This window comes from Phoca vitulina, unplaced genomic scaffold, assembly GCF_004348235.1.
Source record: "Phoca vitulina isolate PV1807 unplaced genomic scaffold, GSC_HSeal_1.0 scaffold63, whole genome shotgun sequence".
Classification (NCBI taxonomy): Eukaryota; Metazoa; Chordata; class Mammalia; order Carnivora; family Phocidae; genus Phoca; species Phoca vitulina.
In genome coordinates this window covers 7,669,964-7,688,545 of record NW_022589766.1, presented here as the reverse complement: position 1 = coordinate 7,688,545, position 18,582 = coordinate 7,669,964, and the positions used below count along the sequence as shown (strand labels likewise).

The 18,582-nt window shown below is 45.9% G+C and overlaps 1 protein-coding gene across 1 annotated transcript in view; it reads left to right on the top strand.

Moving 5' to 3' along the window:
- ALK (ALK receptor tyrosine kinase) overlaps nucleotides 1–18,582 on the top strand; it is a 673,529-nt gene that overhangs the window by 183,477 nt on the left and 471,470 nt on the right. The window contains exon 2 of the mRNA XM_032391651.1: nucleotides 7,288–7,407. Coding sequence (XP_032247542.1) covers nucleotides 7,288–7,407 — 120 coding nt within the window. The remainder of the gene's footprint in view (nucleotides 1–7,287; nucleotides 7,408–18,582) is intronic.

Below are 18,582 nucleotides of genomic sequence, written 5' to 3'. Positions count from 1 at the left end.
TCAGGATCTGAGCTGCGAAGAAAGAGCGCAAAGCTTCCTGGTGGAGTGGGGGTGGAGCTTGGAGAAAGACAAGGTGGAATGGGGGCCTTTGAGTTCCATTCGCATTCCACCCCTGACACTAAGAGCCCCTCTCTGAATGAGCCAGCTGGAAGGAAATGTGAAAGCAAACCGTGGCGAATCAGCTATGTGTGAACTGGAGAGGACCTTCGTGAACAGCTGATTCAACCCCCTCATTCTCCAGCCTAGCGAAGGTGTGGGGGGTCTGTGTGTTTAGGACAAAGGACACATCTGCACATCTCTCTCTGTCTTTTCTCTGAAAATCACGTCTCTGTTGTTCAGACTAGATGAACTGCCTGTTACAACTCCACCATCACCGCTGACTCCGGTAGACATGCAAATTCACTGGGAGGGTTTCTTTGGCTGAGCAGGTGCGGGCTCAGCCCGGTGAATACGGAATCCGCTCCCTTGGGCGGCCTGCCGTGTGTGCCCAGCCTTGCTGTGTCTGCTCACTACCACCATTCAACGTTAGGACCACTATTTATTTGACCACATTAAGCTTTGCTTTGTGTGACACAAAATCATTGCAAAAGAATGCATTATTAAGTGTGTTTTCAAATAAGGGAAGAACACTGGCAGCGTGTCACTGATTGCTTTAGTGTCGGAAGGGAAATAAATAAGTAAAACGTGTATGGGGCAAGGCAGGAACGGTTCCAAGGAGTATTTAGAATAGAAGCATTTTTACATTTTATTGATGTAGGTTTGTAAAACATGCTTGCTAGTGAACCCAGGGCATTTATATAAATAACCATCACACACAAATAGCTCTTTATTATTTATACTGAGGTGAGTATGATGTATTTACTATATTATATACATTGGCTTAGGAATAAATAGACACACAGCGAGACATGTAAAATAAAGACTGGAAATAAAGATATTGGCAGTTGACTGGATCTGGGGTAGTAGAGTTTGTGGACAGTTGGTAGAGTTAATAATTAACTGGTGAATAATACAGAAACAGCTCTTTGGGAGCACTTTTAATTTCTGGACATTGTATCTGAGATCCCCGGACATAGAAAAGGAACCAAGACGCCCATTCATTTTGGATTCTGAAGCAGAGAGAGGCACAAAACTTCAAGAGTGGCATAAATTATATTTAAAGAGTAGATCATGCCCACGTTAGCTCATCTGGCCCTTACAAAACCCTGAGGGTTGGTAGAACATGCATTATTCTTGGTCTTATCATTTTGGGGACATGGAGGTGCCACAGAGTATGTGATTAGCATGAAGTCCAGCAGCTAGTGAGCGCCAGAGTTAATACTTTTCTCGAGGGCTCTGGTTTCATGCATTTGACAAATATTTACTAAGCGCTTACTATATGCCAGGCATGGGGATGTATCCGTGACTGGTGCAGGAGACACACAATAAACAAGTGGACGTAACTATAAGAAATCCTAACTGCAGATCAAGGGGATAGTGAGTGCTTTACAGGGACTGCTGTTTCTGGCAGGTTGATCAGGAAGATCTTTCTGAGGAGGTGACCTTTGGGCAGAGACCTGGGTGGAGAGAGGGAATGGCGATGTGCCTCTGGGAAGGAGGAGCTTTCCAGGCTGAGAGAACCACCCATGTAAAGGCCCTGAGGTGGGGGTTTGCTGGGTGAGTTTGAGGTTGGCAAGGAGGCCTGTAAGACTGGAGCTTCCCAGGCAAGGGAAACATGGCTGGAAATGAGGTCAGAGAGGGAACCAGGGGCCAGGTCATGTGGGGCCATCAAGGGCTAGGCCACGGCATAGGCCATGTGAAAGCCATTTCAGGTGTGAAGGGACCCTCTGAGTGCTCTGTGGAAAACACCCTGAGAGTGGATAATCGTAGAAGCAGGAGGCTGGTTGGGAGTTTGTACAGCAGTCATCAGGATGAAAGGAGGTGGGAGAGAAACGGAAGGGGTAAAATTCAGGGAGAGCCAGCAAGATCTGTTGATGAATTGATGTGAGGGTGGGAAAAGAAAGAAGTCAAGGATTCCTCCTGGGTTTGCCCTAAGCAACTGGAAGAGGATTGTCATCACTTTCTGAAATGGGAACACCTGAGTTTAAGTGGAGGACAAGTGTTTAGTTTTGCACATGTTAAGTTTGAGATACTTATCAGGCAATAAAATGGAGATTTCAGCCTGGCAGTTGGATATATACGTTGCTGTTTAGGGAAGTTGGGCCAGGAGCTATAAATTTAGTAGTGTTAGTATATAGGTTGTATTTAAAGGTATGAAACTGGATGAGATCACTTTGGGAGTGAGTTTAGATGGAGAAGAGAAAAGGCCCAAGCTCCCCAACTTTCAACAACTGTCAAATAATAAAACAATGATACCCCCATCCCCTGACCACCAGTGTTAAAAAAAAAAAAAAATGCTGAGCATATTTACTTGTCATGCAAGGAGAAATTCACTGAGGAGTTCTATAAGGGAGAAAAGTCACAGTTTTTAAAGCTTTAGGAACAGGGTTCTGTGATGGTCATGCAAGTCAGAATTAGAAATCAGCACTTTGGATAGGAGAGAATGAGTTTATAAGTATGCAAGTGCTTGGCTAAAACAAATTCCTTGTTCATTGGCCAAGAGCCTCCAGTGAGGTCCAGGAACGGTCTAGTGTCCTGGGGTCACTTGAAATTCATGGTCATTGATCACTGTCAGCTGGGTAAAACCACTGTGATGAAATTCTATATTCAGCATGAAATCTCCTGGACAGTGCTGCTGGAAAGTTGAGAGTGGTTGTGGGGCTTTTTTGGGGTTTTTTTTTTGGGGGGGGGGGTTGGTTTTGTTTCTTTGGTTTTGGTGGGGGTTTTGTTTTGTTTTGGTTTGGTTTTGGTTTTTTGTTTGTTTATTTTTTTGTTTTCAGCCTAGAAAATGGGGAGGATCTGGCAAAAGACGGTAGAGAGGACCTGCCAGTGGAGGAGGTGAGGACTGTGGCAGCCAAGAACCATGAGGTCACCAGGATGTGAGAAATCCAAGAAACAGGGAGAGGTCAGCGGGCTCATGTGCTGCTGAGAGGCATAGTAGGAGAAGGACCAAGACTGTCCATTGTCTCAGCAGCTTGGCCTGGGGTAGTGAAGACAATCTTGATTTTATTAAGTTAAAGAGAAAAGGGGAAGGAGAAAGTGGAGACCAGAGCATGGACACATCTTTTAAGAGACTGAGCTGTAGAGGAGAACAGAACAGCGGGACAGTGGCTGAAGAAGAGTGTGGAGGTCAGGAAAGTTTTTTCTTTAAAGATGCCGTATGTTGGCTACAGATGAAATTGACTTGGTATAGGGGGAGATTGTGGAAGACAGGAGAAGGGGGACTCTGCAGCAGCAGGTTCCCGGAGGAGAGCAGATGAGCGCCTGCGTGGGGGAAGGCTGTCACCGCCTCCGAGTGTAGACACTCTGTCCATTGTCACAGGAGGAAGTGGTGTATACAGGAACTGATACCAGAGTTGGTAGATGTGCTTCTCTTTTCTCAGTGGAATGAGAAACAAGGCAACTGGCTGAGAATGTGGCCAGAACGTGGGAATTAGAGGCTTGAGGGCTAAGTGGTGCTGGAGAGGGGGAGGGCGCACTGATCTTGTCAGTGAATGCAGGAGGACTCCTGGGGAGAACTGAGGGTCCTCTTGAGGTGTGTTGTCAGGGATTCGAAGCCAGACTTGTCGGCATCATGGTGTGTGCCTCCTCTCCGGGGGCTCCCTTCCTCACCCACCACCACACTCAGCTGCTCACGACACTCGGGAAGGAGGAAGGAGGCAGAGGGGTTGTGTTTGTCTGCAAGGGAGTTACTATAGTGATGGACCCGGCATCTGGGGTGGACAGAGGAGCCTCGAGAGGTTGGGGGTTCCACTCTGCCTGGACAGCCTGTGGTGCCTAGAAAGGGTTCAGGATACCACCAGAAAAAGACAGTCTTACCTGTAGCCAACCAATAATGCCCTCAGTCCAGAGTGCATTTCTGTGCTTTTTCCTCCTCCGGTGGTCTTGGCCATCACGGGCCAGCCTCATTTGGGCACCTGGAAGGTTCCTTCTCCTGCTTTCCCCCTCTCCTTTCCTTCCCACCCCTCTTCCCAGGGTCCAGGATGCACTCTTCTAGAGCTAGCAGGTCTTATTTCACCCCTTCACCCCATACATATGTGCTGATGAGGCCCATTTCACTCTGGATCGTCACGTGTTCAGAAGGAAGCCCCCCAAAAACCAAGCCATTCTCTTGCTTCAATGGATTGCATCTCATGGCACCTCTACTTCTCTGTGCTGGAAGCCCCCCTCACCACCGAGGGTGAGGACAGGGCCAAGAGAGGGCATAAAGGAAATAGCCTCTTCCCTGCACTTGTTAGATGGAGAAGTACTTTCTTCTTTATATTTTAAATTTATGCATATTCTGTGAACTTTGGCTAGAACTCATATCTATCTCATCCTTCAGATTTTGGCAAAAACAACTTCATCTATGTGGGCTGTAGTTTTCTTGGTCTTTACTTTTTCGAGTGAGGAGGCCCATCCTTTTGGTTGCCCCCACATGCAGCAAATTACTACCTGTCTCCCTCTGGGAACCATGTAAGCCCAGCCTCCTGGCAAGAATTCTAGGAGTTCCTGTAAGGGCAGAATCCATATTTCTGCATTTTCTCCACTATTCCTCTTTGAAGATGCCCAACAATTTATTGGCATTTTGGGACAGAAAATGCTTTAAGCTTATTTTAGGGATGACCCACAGTGACGCCCGTGGCTCCTTGCTGGGCCATGACTCAGCCCTCAGAGCCCTTTCTTTTAATGATTTCAGATATTTTTTATCCCTCAATATATAACCTGGCCCTTATCCATATTAGAAGTCATCTGCCATTCTGTGCCCACGCACAGATTCATAAATGCTTCCTGAAGTCAAGCGCCATCCATTTGGTGCTTCTCATTTAGGAAGAAGTTAGTACCATGCCCAAACCGTGTGGTGAAGAAACATGAGCTCACTTGGAAGCAGGGAAATATTGCCTAGGCTTGATCTTCCTCCTGCTTCAAAACTACTTAAAATTTGAGCTATGTTGATGACTCAGACCTAGAAAGGCAGATTGTTATCCGCACGGAGGTCATTGCAGGGGTTTGGCTGTCCGAGAGCCCTCACACTGTTGCTCTGTTCTGGAGCATGCTCAGTGGTGACCCCTGGCCTTAGCCATGCTCCCGTGAGGGCCCGAAGCCCAGTAGAGAGCTGCAGGACCCCTGCACTGGTTTGTGGGGGTCCAGAAGGGTGGAGGGAGGAGTGTGGGCTGTAGCATCAGGCTAACCTGGCCTCTTGACTCTGGTCTCCCACCTACTGGCCATGTGGCCACAGTCCAGGAGTCTAACTTCCCTTAGCCTCGATTTCCCTGGCTGCAAAATGAGGACCAATAATGGTACCATTCACAAGGTTGTTATGGGAAGTGAATATAGTCACTCGTTTAAAGTGTTTAGCATAGTGTCTGGTCCATATGTGTTCAATTCATATTATTACTTTTTTTAAAGTCTAATAAACCCAAGTCCTGCCCCCCAAGTAGACCTGTGTGGTTTTGGGCCTGATGTCTCTCAGCCCCATTGCCCATCTGTAATACAGAGCTGGCATGAGGGTGACATGAGACAGCTTCTCTCTGAAACTTATTAGCAGAGCTCTTGACCCCTTTCAGCCCATGTCCCCTGAGCCATATGTAGAAAATGTTACCAGAAAGATGGATCTGGGCACCAACCAATTCAATTTTGATTTCTTTGGATCAGATGGAGGAGAAAAGTCAAAAACCCCTTCTAGGTACTCAGGAGCCAGCACTTCCAACTCAAATCTTTGGAAGGCAGAGATAAGGATGTCTCCTTCAGGAAGGTGACCGTAGAATACCTATCCTGTTCTAGCAGCAGGGGTTGCGTGATCCCAAGTAAGGCACCAGCAGACAAAACAGCGGAGGGTCCTAGAGACACAAGGCTGCCATGGTCACCCAGCACAGTTATTTCCCCAAAGCATGTGAAGAGGGATTGAGACTAATGAGGGGTCAGAGGCAGGAGAATAGGGCTGCTGGGGGAGGGGATCTGGAAGAAACTACAAAGCAGACAGGCAGGAAAAAGGCTTCTACTGCTGCTTCCTGTTCTTTCTCTTCTTCCTACTCATTCTCTTCACCGAGTCTCTCCAGGTGGCTTAAGAGTTATGTTTGAGTAGTAAACCAGCCCGCCCATGGTGGAGCGTGGCCTTTTGATACTAGGCAGACCGGGGTTCAGCTCCTGATTCCATCATTTGCTCTTCTGAGCCTCAGTTGTTGCATCTGTAAAATGGAGTAGTAATGCTTATCTCAGAGAGTCACTGTGAATATCATGTGGGATTATGTGGGTTAAGAGCCCAGCATAAGTGCCTGGCCCATGGAAGCTGCAGAAGAAATGCTAGTCCCCTTCCTTCCCTTTTCCCCACACTCAGTCTTGCTACACATCTGTCTACGAAACAGGGCTGATTCTCAACTTTAACAGAAAAGCTGTTCCTTCTTTAACAGGAGAAGCTTTCCCTGCCCCATAAAACATTAGCAAACAGTGATTGAGTTGGGGATTTTCTGGGAAGAACTGCATAAGAGCATGTAACCTGTGTTCATTTGATTTGTAGATATATTGTAATTACTTTTCAACACACCAAACCCACTTGAGGTACTGTTAAGGAAAGGAATAATGCTACTTTTGCTCCTTTTCTCTCAACCCTTCTTTCTGTCATGCAAATCAGAGCGTTAATCCTTTGTGGCTCCCTGGACTGCTGGCTGTGGGAAATCCCATCACCTAGCTGTTTTTGTCCCTGAAAAGCACGTAATTGTCAAAATCTCATAACTTCTGAGTGCAATTTCAGCCCTCTCATTGATAAGGCAATAATAACCCAAGCAAACAACCTTAGAGGAAGCAACAAGTCTGAACATAAAGTGGAGTGGAGGCATTAACTGGATGAGATGAATTGGAGTTCTCTATAAAGTTGTACAAATTCGTATAGGCAGAATAGACTTTGAATAGAGCTATTAGACCAAGCCATTAAGTAGCCTGGCTTCTAGTTCCTCACCCAGAGATGTTTGGCAGGGGCGTTGGTCACAAGATTCAGACTTCTTAGATTTGGCGGCCTTGGTAGAAAGTGTGCACTGAGGTGCTGAGATCAATTCAATCTACTAGTAGCTCAGTCCTCCCTCCCCGACCCCCGATTGTCCAGTGGATGATGTGAAAACCCCTTACACACTTTCCTCTATAAGCCATATGAGTGACAGCTAGAAGACACTCCTCGAGCACATGGGTCAGTGTTCTCTCTGTTTTTATGTCCAGGTCACAGCTCCTTGGAGTCACCAACAAGCCTGCCTTCTCCTCCTCCTGATCCTTTTGCATGGAATCTGACGTGGATAATGAAAGATTCCTTCCCTTTCCTGTCTCATCGAAGTCGATATGGTAAGTGTATTTTTCATAGTTATTGGTGATGTACAATCACCGTCTCATAATTAAGGGGGTTGTGAGTTTTGGTGTCCTCTGTCTTCCATTGGTGCACATTCCAGCCAGGCCTGGCCTCTCCAGACCCACAGTTGCTTTCTTTATCATAGAGGAAGCTGACAGCTTTGTTGCTGCTATATCCCAACCCCCAGCCTTTATGGTGTATAGTGTTCCTGACACCCCTGACCAATCATTACATGCCATACTTATTTGTGTTTTGACTGTGGTTTCTAGATATAGGGTTCTAACTCATGCGTGTTTCTAATGATGGTGATCTCTTGAGAAAGGATTGTTGTTCTGAAGGTCACAGGTCTTCCAGTGACTCCCTTACATTTGAGTAGCTCTTTAAGGGTACTTGGACATGTTCTTAGAGATTAGTTCAGCTCATGTGCTTCTGCAATCACCTCAGAAGTAAGGAGGCCAGGTCTCATTCCATTTTCACAGATGTAGAAACTGAGCTTAACAAGATGGCACAGAGTGGATTCTCTAACTACAAAACCAGAATTCTTCCCTTACATTCACTTGCTCCCATGGGGCCACCTACTCAGCCTGCTACGTCCTGGTCTAGGAGCCATTAGGAGGCCATATTTATATGGTGTAGGATTCCTCATTCTCTGTGCTAGCGGCTAACATTCTAACAGCTCATAGAAGCTGGGTGTCTGCAGAGGAAAGAGTAGGTTTGGAAAAGAGCTGATGTATTTTCAGGTGGACATTTCTTTTTTGTCTTGAACTTCTCTAGAGTGAACCCCATGAGGGCAGGCACTCAGCTGTTTGCTCCCCACTTTATCGTATCACTCAGAAGACACTCATAAAGGCTTGTGCATGATGAGTGAATACAAAAAGGTTCCAGGGATGGGACTTACTCATGAAGTCTGATTCAATTAAGTATTTATGAACCTGGTAGACCACTAAGTTCTAGATTCCCTTCTGGGCATATTTACCTATTCCTGATACTCAGTCTCTGCCATTGGACCTGAGCTTTTAAAAATGAACCTAACAGAGATTTTCCAGTCACTGCTCTCCCTCATGCATAAATGCAGCTAGTCTTGGTTCATATTAACTGTACCTTTCATTTCAAACTTAAAAAAATAAATACATCCAAAGCCTTAGGGCAGTATAGGATTACACTCTGCTGGGATGTTTCCTGCTGCTTCTAAGCCTCCCTAGTGGGAGAGGAAGATCAGTAGTTGTCAGAAGATTCCAGATAAGAATTACTTCTTGATTTTATTTAAGCCAGACATTGGGTGTCATTTTGTGATAAGGGCAAGTGTCTATAAATAATTGAAATCCAGTCCTTTGTATCATTATTACTTTGTAACCAGATTTGTGATACAACCAGTCTTTGGGTAACATTTTGAATTCGCTCTCAAAGTCATTCAGTATCTCCACAGGATGACAACTTTTATACAATGCGGAATGTCCAAAAAAAGGCAGGTCTACCTCCTGCATGACACAGAGAGCATTGCATTTGTCCTCTGTAGAACATCCAGAAAGAGGTTGAAGGTTGAAAGGAGAAAGCCACGGGAGATTGTTAGGCGAGTTTGTTATGCGGCTGCCTTCTGCGGCTGCCTTCCATGGCTTGGCCCTGATACTCCTACTTCATCTCGTGGGGCCTCACCCTCCTTATGTATAAAATGAGGCAGAGCGGCATGCGGCCTTGGGGCAAAAGTATAGATCAGGAGTATTCCCAAGATCCTTTTCAGACTCTCCTTGTGGCCTAGAATCTTCACGAATTGCCTTCTAGGCAGAGGAGAGGACCCAAACCATTGGCCAGAATTTGCCCAAATGCTGGATGAAGATGCCAAAGGCAGTACTGTTATTGCTGTTGATTCACAGGTTGGGAAGAACTGATTCTGGGTTGGCGGCTCATTGACTGAGTGCAGGGGTCATTTCAGAGCCTTTTATCTGACTGTATTTAATTCGGCTGAGACCCACCTGCCTCCACCATCACCTCCGTGTGCCTGGTCCAGTGCCGGGTAGCAGAGGGGATAGAAATACATACGTAGGTAAGACTTACTCCTGCTCTCTCAGGGCTCAGAGGCCAGGGAAATAGTTCCGTAGGCAGCGGGCTAGGCCCACCGCCACCGGGAGTGCCTCTGGGGGCTCACCCTGGAGCACAGAGCGCACTGAAGGCCAAGACTCTTGTCCCCTTAAGGGTGTTTGTGGGGGCTCAGCCCACATGTCTCTATGAACCAGAGAGGCCAGCAGACTCCCTGGTGATAAATCCACACCTTTCAACTGCCGTGAAAGACATTTTAAGAAATGTTAACAACTTCATTAATCTTAAGGCCTCAAACTTGGGCAGAGAAATTTGACTGGAAAATTGCCACCTGAAGGGCTAGTTCTTCAGACAGTGAGAAGTAACCAAGTCTCAGCAAGTTGACGTGGGTGTTTGAGTGGTGGAGCCTGGCGCCTGTGTTCTGGGGAGGAGGTGGGAGGGGGTGTTCTGGAGGGGGGACACAGGAGGGGGCAACGGGAGAGGGGCGGCAACACCCTGCCCACAGGCATCGTGAGGAGCAGCGGCCCGCGGGCCCTCTCAGGCAGGCTGTCCAGTCCTGAATTGAGTGTGGCTTTCTTTTCACTGGTGTTTTATGAGAAGGGACGAGGTGGAGAGAGGCTAACAAGATTTACTCACCCCCAGCCTGTAATTATCTGCTTGAGGAAAAAGTTTGACCTACCTTTTTGAAGTCTTCCCATATTTCTTCTAATTTACGTTGGAGCCTTTTATGTTGTGTAAAATATATTCTCTTCAGTGGCATTTGGTATCAGATTTCAGCTCTTTCTCGCTCGTCTTGAAGGACGGGCAGCCCGCTAATTTCATCGTTGACAAGCGGAGAGCTACACATTCCTGCCCCAAGGCTTTGAAGGAGGTGGGGGCATCTACAGAAATACTTTCCCTCCTCCTTTTATCATCAGGTCTGATGCCTTAAGACTTATTTATAGGCTTGGCCAGAGTACTGAGCTCTCACTACCCACCCAGATAAAAATCTGTTCCATCCGCTCCCTCCAGGGGCTAAGAGATTGAAGCCACTGGGGGCTGTGATCACCTTCAGTTCTAGAGCTACAGAAGCAGATGGCGTCCCACCCACTTTAACTCTCGCTTGCCCACTCTGGGTGTGGGAAGAATCAGATCAACATGTGAAATGTAATATAACCAAAGGTTCTGCCCCAGATGAGGAGGAGAAAGAGAGTTCTTATTTATGAAAAACAAAAACATTGATACTTGGCAAAACTCTTTTACATCTCTTTCTCACTTAAGCCTGTTAGGAAATTATTTTATATCCCATGTCTATAGGAATGTAAATTGAGGGCCAAAGAAGTTTATTAACCTGCTCCCATTATGGAGCAGAACGACAGTTAGACAAGATTGAACCCAGACTGTCTGACTCCAAGTTAGAGTGCCCTTCCTACTACAACACAAAGTTAATTCAAAGATGAAGTCTTCCCTCCATGGAGAGGACTCTCATTTCCTGGACAACCTGGTGTTTGGACTGAATGACCAGGCTGATACCCAGGATCTAGGCAGCTGTAGAACTGAGACTTGATGTCCCCAAATTGAGGCTCTCTCAGGCAGGCCAGCTAATTCATCTCTTCCCAAATGTGGGCACTGTAGGCAGTCTAGACTATGGCCCCCGTTATGGGATGAATTGTGCCCCCCCCCCAAAAGATATATTGAAGTCCTAACCCCTAACACCTGTGAATGTGACCTTATTTGGAAATAGGGTTTTTGTAGATACAATCAACTTGGGTCCATACTGCATTAGAGGAGGCCTTAATCTAATATAACTGGGGCCTTACAAGAAGAGAAAACAGAGACATAGACACAGACACACAGGATGGACACCACGTAATGATGGAGGCAGAGATTAGAGTCATGTGTCTACAAGCCAAGGAATGCCAAGGATTGCCAGCAACCGCCAAAACCTGGGAGAAAAGCATGGGACAGATCCCCCTTAACGCTGTCAGAGAGCGTAGCCCAGACAATGCCTTGATTTTGGGCTCCTGGCCTCCAGAACTGTGAGGGAATAAATGACTGTTACTTCAAGCCACGCTGTTTTCAGTACTTCGTTATGACAGCCCTAATAAAGTCATACAGTCCTTCGTCCCTCTAGCCCCCCTATGTCTACAACATGGACTCCTGGCAAAGAAAGATTCCTCCTAACACCCAACATCAGGGCACAAAAAGCCATTGTTGGACTTTAAATAAAAGTTCTGTTAAAACTTTGTTGGCTTTCAAGCCCATAGAGACCCATCCAATTTAAGGACTGGTGCTCCTGGAAAGAAAGAAAAATTAGACTTTTTAATTACTTTCCCTGCTGCCACTACCACCATCACCGGTGCTGTTAATGTATCAATTTCTTTGACTGAAAACACTGGGTAAATTAAACATTATCTCTCTCTCAAGAAAAAAAAAAAAATCAACCTACCGCAGAATCAAAAGTGGAAAACAAAGAGGCCCCCAAGCCCCTTATGGGATTTGCTTCATAGCTCTGACAGGAAGTCAGTTTGATCACATTTCTGAAATTCCATATTTAATGTAGCTGGACGTGATCAGCTGTTCCGCCCTCAAGGGCCTGTTGTCAGTGAAAAGCAGTTCCCAGTTCCCTCGTGGACCACTGTCATGGTTGAAAGCTTTCTTAACAATTCCTCTGCCCTGACAGGCCAGGCCTCTTTGTGTTCTCTTTCCACCCTGCTCCACTGAACTGGGAAGTCAAGTTCTTTCCTAGCCCATACTCTTGTATTTTAATCTACAACACGGTGAGCACAAGGCCTGTGGTTGCATTCACCAGGAAGACTGAGTCCCAATGCTGGCCATCATACACCACCAAGAACAGGGTACGCCTGTCACCCTGAGGACTGCTGACCTGCTAGGGGCCAGGGAACCCAGTCCATGAAACTTACATAAAAAGCAGATGGCTTAGGTGTTCCCAGAAAAGATTTGTTTAAAATGTTTCCACTGGGTTATATCCCTTATCTTTAAAATGAAGACACATAGGTCCACTCAATAAATACCAACAACTTCTCTCTGCATTAGTGGCCGATTGAATAAAGCAGAAAGGAAACAGGCAGATTAAAAGATAAAAGAGTGATTGACCAACTGACACAAAGGCAAGAAAAGCAAGTCAAAAGAGAACCTTTAAAACAATTGTCACAGGGACGCCTGGGTGGCTCAGTCCATTCAGCGTCCAACTCTTGATTTGGGCTCAGGTCATAATGTCAGGGCCATGAGATCTAGCCCCATGCAGAGCTTGACGTGGAGCTCAGCACAGAGCCTGCTTAAGATTCTCTCTCTCTCTCTCTCTCCTTCTGACCCTTACCCCCTCCGCCTCTCTCTCAAAAAAAACCCCAAATAAATAAATAAAACAATTGTCACAGACATGGGGAAAGGCATTGACAGAAGGAAAAGAAAGAGACAGATGAGGGAATGGAGACAGAGACACACAGAGATAGAGACAGACAGAAATGTGGAAAGGATCACTCAGGCCTGTCTGGTCTCCTGTCCCCATATTTTTTCTCCTGCTATCATGGTCTCAGCAATTCTACCTGGGTAGGTGGTTCCCTGATGCCCGGTCTAATCTTGACCTCCCCACTGAGGGTTGTTTCTGTATCCCTACCTGCCTGCATCATTTACCCCTTAGTGTGTCTCTGACACCACAGAGAATGGGAGAATGGGTATAAATATTCTTTGAATACCAACTGTATGTCTGGTTCTTCTCTAGGCATAGCAGTGATAAAGACAAATAGGGCACACCCCCTTCCCTTAAGGACTCTCAAGGAAGAGACAGGCATGCCTGCTGTATGACAGGTGTGGAAACAGAGGCACGTTCAAAGCTCCCTGAAACATAGGGAAGGATGGCCTGTTCTGTGGAGGACTTAGGAAGTTAGGTGTTCTGAAGATGGGGACAGCTCAGTTGGGCCTTGGACCCCGAGACCAATGAGAAGGGCATTCCAGGCAGAGGGAAGGAATGTGTAAAGGCATATTCAGGACCAGGTCAAACTCAGTGACACAGGATGTGGAGGATCTGGGAGGAAGCGGCAGGGATGAGCCCGGAGAAACACTTACTTCCGGATGTACTCAGGATTTAGACATGATCCTGCATGTGAAGCATAGGTCGGAAAAGGCATGGCAGGACAGGAATCTGGGAGAGATTCAGGCTATAGGGTGAGCATGACTTGGTTGTCCATCCAGGAGAGTCCAGCTTGAGTAATTGAGTAGATGAACGTTGTGTTAACTGAAATAAGGAGGAGGAGAAACTGTTGGCAAGGAGAGATGGTGACCAAGACATCTAGAGGGGAGAAGATGGAGAGAGCTATGCCGAGCAAGTTATATATGTATGTTGTCAGGACATCGGGGTGAAGGTGACAGGTAGAGAGTCGGAAATCTAGGTCTTGGATTTGAGGACAGAGGTGAGATGGAGATTCATAAGCATAGAGGCTGTGGTTGAGGCTGGTGATTGGAGGATGAAGATCCCTGATATTTCATGTAAGAGGAAGAGAAGCATGACACACAGAAATGGAGAAATAAGAAATATAGGAGGAGAACCAGAAGGTGGGATTGTCAAAGAAGCCAAGGTGGTGAAGAATTTTAGATACAGAAATAATCAACAGTGTTGAAGCCACTGAGAGATAAAGTGGAACAAGGACTTTAAGAGGCTTTTCTCACCCTTACGTAAATACTCCTTATGTTTTACGTTCTTCCTCTCCCCTGTTCCCTGCTTTCTCATTCCATTCTGTCCCCGACTGCTTTGTTTTTCCTTCCCTTGGACCTGTCTCCCTAGAGCCTACCTGCTCCAGCTTGTAAGGCCCGGCTCAGTCCCTGCCTCCACACTGGAGCTTCACTGATACCCAGACTGTACTGATGTCTCCTTCTCCTTGGAATTTTTTTTAAGGAAGAATTGATGGAATGTTTTTTATAACACTGGGTTGGTATAATCCCCCACTTGATATCTGAGAAGATTCTGACTTGTACAGGAAATGGTTATTTCTTGAACATCCCAAATTCTCTAAGAAACTCCATTGGACGATGTCCATCATCACAAAAACTGGAACTTCCCTGATTTTCTTTTCAACCAAGTAAATTTCCTAGGTTGTATTTCATCCCTTTTTATAGCCCAGGTGTAAACTAGGTCAGCTGATAAAGCAATCATGGATGAGTCTAATTTACCCAACTGGAGATGAGTAAGAAGGAGACAAACCATAAGAGACTCATAATCATAGGAAACAAACTGAGGGTTGCTAGAGGGGAGTTGGGTGGGGGAATGGGGTAACTGGGTAATGGGCATTAAGGAGGGCATGTGAGGTAATGAGCACTAGGTGTTATATACAACTGATGAATCCCTGAACTGTACCTCTGAAACTAATTATACACTGTATGTTAACTAAATTTAAATAAAATACAATTTTTAGAAAAATGTACAAAAAGGTGATAAGTCACTTTTATCTATTATCCATGTATCTATTGATCTATCAGTTGATCAATCTATCATATATTTACTCATCCAGTGAGTATCTACAATTTGCCAAGCTCTTTGCCCCTGCTCCTCGTAGAGATTCTACCCTAGTTCACTTTTATCATAGTTCTAAGATAGTCCCAAACATCCATCTGAAAGGTGCTTCTTAAATGCTTGTTGCATGATTGTTTTGTATATGCGTACAGTATCCCTGGGTCTGATGATCTGTCAAACCTAATAGGAAGATTTGCTTGGGAAATAAGACTTCCCAGTTTTAGCAAAGACATAGTATGTCTATTAGATTAGTAGAGCTTCTTTTTGAAAACCATATAGTAAGCATTCCCTCCCAGCAGCTGGTGACTACATTAACCCCAAATTAGAAAAACCTGCAAGTTGTAGACCTCACTCTGTCCTCATTTTCCCCCCAAGGAAAGTTGTATAATGTCTTTCTGCAGTACTTTATATTTCTGATGTCACACTTTTTAGTGCGGCTTATCTTAGTTATTTGCAGCCCTGAACCGTCATGATTCTGAGACTATAAGCTCTTAGAGGTCAAGGAATCCACATTTTGTTCCCTTTTGCATTTCCAGTGATTAAGCCAGTGTTTTGTACTCAGTTGAATTCTTGATAAATATACACTAGATGAAATAGCAGCATTTGTCTAACAGTCCAGGGGCAAACTAGGAGTTGACTCAGGTCTCTCAGTTCCCAACCCAGAGCCCCTGAGGATCTCTGTTTTAGTAAAGGGCAGGGAGGTTCTCACCAGCCCTCTTATTCCTGAAGTCATAGTAATTGGTTTCAGGAAAGACAGAGGGCTAAGGGGAAAGCAGTTTCTGGTTTGGACGTACTTTGGTTTAGAATTAAAAGCTGTGACATTAACTACTTTGGGCAGGCTTATTTTTTCTCTACTCAATCTAAAAAAGCATATTCAGCAGACGTGAGTGAGCTGAGGAAATTTTTGTTTTGACAGCTTTGGGACATCTGAGATACTGTATACAGAGCATTCTAACCAGCCCAGAAAGACGTGTGTCCAAAACGTATGCAGGAAAATGACTGATCAAGGGTGAGAAAAATGAGAGGAAATCCTTTTAAAATGAAATGTTTTGTTAGGAGCAACCTCAGATGCAAAAATTTATGCCAGAAGAGACCCCAGATTAATGGAACTTTACCCAGTCCATTTGAGTAGATGCCTAGAATAATTTGGTTTGTTAGAAATTGTGAGCTGTTGGTGCCCACAGTGGTCTGGTCAAATAGCCTCATCTTAAGATGAGGAAACTTGGCCCAGAGAGGTCAGTGATCTGCCCAGAGCTAGTGGCAAAGCTGAAATTCAAACCCAGGTCATCTGCTTGGAGGAGCCCACATCTAACCCTCCATAGCAGATGCATGGGTGATGGTTCATATATTCTCAGTACGTGGGCTGCAAAACATTTCCTCACATGTCACTCCTATCTATCGCTTTATCCATGTCATCACTTTAAGTCCTTGGGTCTCCATCAATCCAGCGGGTTCATGATGTCCTAAGTGTTGCATCAGTGTAGGGTCAATGCCATCCTGGTGTGGAAGGACCCACAGCTGGGCCCAGTCTAGTTACTTCACCATCACATGAAGAGCATCTTAAAAACAAGATCTGGGGTCCAGGGACAGTAGGACTAGGTTTAGGAACCACAGGTCTTCCGAATATTCACCTCCTTGTTGCCTATTTAAATGTCCCCTGTAACATCCAGGCAAGCCATCTGCCAGCCTCTGACTGAAAGCCAAGCACAGAACGGTGGGGAAGAAGCTCAAGGGATCTGAGAGGCAGAATTCACTTCCAGCTCTGGTTCCTGTGTGTTTCACTACCTTCAGCCCATAAACCACTCCCTGGTTCTGTCTGTCATCTGAAAAATGGGAATGGTCATGTTTCCTATTGACAGCATCGCTATAAGGAGACCAACTGTGAGGACAGATTTCCATGTGCCAGAACGCAGGTGCTTCACTAACACCTTCTGAAGTGGAGTGAGGCCCGTTCCAGTGAGAGGCAGGTAGCCCGCATTTTGGTGGCCTGGCTCTACTTTGCTAGAAAGTTTTTCCTGAAAACTTTTTAAATCCCTAGTTTTGCCCTCTGGAACCTGAAAGCACTTTACATTTCACCATGATGCTATCCATGCTAGGACTTAATTCTATGAAGCCCAGCTTCAAAATTCACGCAACTACACGAGAATAAGCACTACCAGTTCCCCACCTGCCTGGGATAACCTTACTCCTTCATCTGTTCTTCACACATTCTCTAGCTTAAACCTGTACCATGTCAGAATCTTCTCATTCTCCTAAAATCTCCTCCTCTGTGAGCCTCTGGTCCTCCCAGGCAGAAAGTCTCTCTTGTTTTGTTTCCCCATGGCCCCGCCATGTCTCCAACATGTCTGCCAGCTGTGAGAGTTAGGTGCGAGAAGTCCGTCTCCCTGCCCAGACTGGGAGTCCCTGAAGGGCACAGGGTCCATGCTAGGGCAGCCTGGTTTCAGTCTGTGTTTTGAGATTGGTATCAGGGAGGAACCCCATGGTCAGTAACCTCCAACACCCAGCAGATGCTCACCATTAGAGATAAGAAGAGTAAGTGGGGAGGATCACTTTGCATGTTCTGAGGTTGAGAGCCCCCATGACCATCAGCCTCCTCTGGTTATCATGGATACCACATTGCTCAGAGCTCTCCTCCAACCTTCAGGTTTTAGGGATGATCCCATTTGTATGGATGTCATACTGAGCAGTGGACTAACTACTAAGGTTTTCACCATGTTCTGTGGGGTCTGAGACTCCATGTTCTACATGAACGCTTCCTGGAGATCACAGGCAAAGAACTGGGCTGGAAGTCCAATCTGGGTTCTGGTCTCAGCTCTCTTACTTCTCGACCCTCGGTTTTGCTACTTTGGCCAAGTCACATCACCCTCCTGAGCCTTGGTTTTCCCATCTGTAAAATGAGGAGGCTGGGCTGGTTAACTTCAGAATGCCTGGGATTTTAATTATTTTCACTTTTCTGTTCTGGGATGAAGAACCGAGTCCCGCTTCTTCCGTCCACAACATTGCTTTGGCCACAGATAAGAGAAATGAGAATTAAGCTTTCTGTGCCTATCTCCCACCATCCTGGGCATGTTTGCACACACACCCTCTTTGAGCCTCTTTTGTGTCTGTGTTTATATAATTGATTGATTGAAGGAGACTTGGCCCTTCTTTGCTGCAGCTTGATTATAAGTGAACTAAACAGATGTCTTGAATTGGGTGATTGGTTCCCAGATGCATTCTAGGGAGTGAACTGGTGGGAAGGAAGTGAATGATTTCAGTTCGGGGGCCCCATGACAAATGAGTAGTGGTTGTGGGCGGGGGGCAGGCCAGGGTTAGGTTTGGTGCTTAGTCTTATGATGAAGTAAGTGACCAGATGTTGGTGGCAGCTGGAAGATTAATATCAAAGGTAACTGGTGGGCTAAGTGCCCCTTTAGGAGATAACCCAGCAAGGGGGAGAAGCCCCTAATCATCCAAGCCTGAGCTGAAAGTCAGGACTCTTGGGGTTCTGCTGACCAGCTGCTAGAGCCAAGTTAGAGAGCTTGTTTTGGCCATCTGCCCAAAAAGGGAAATTGGTCTTAAAATGGTAGAGATTGAAGAGTCCTGAGAATCATTTCATTCCACCATTTCATTTTTCAGATGAGGACACCGTGGC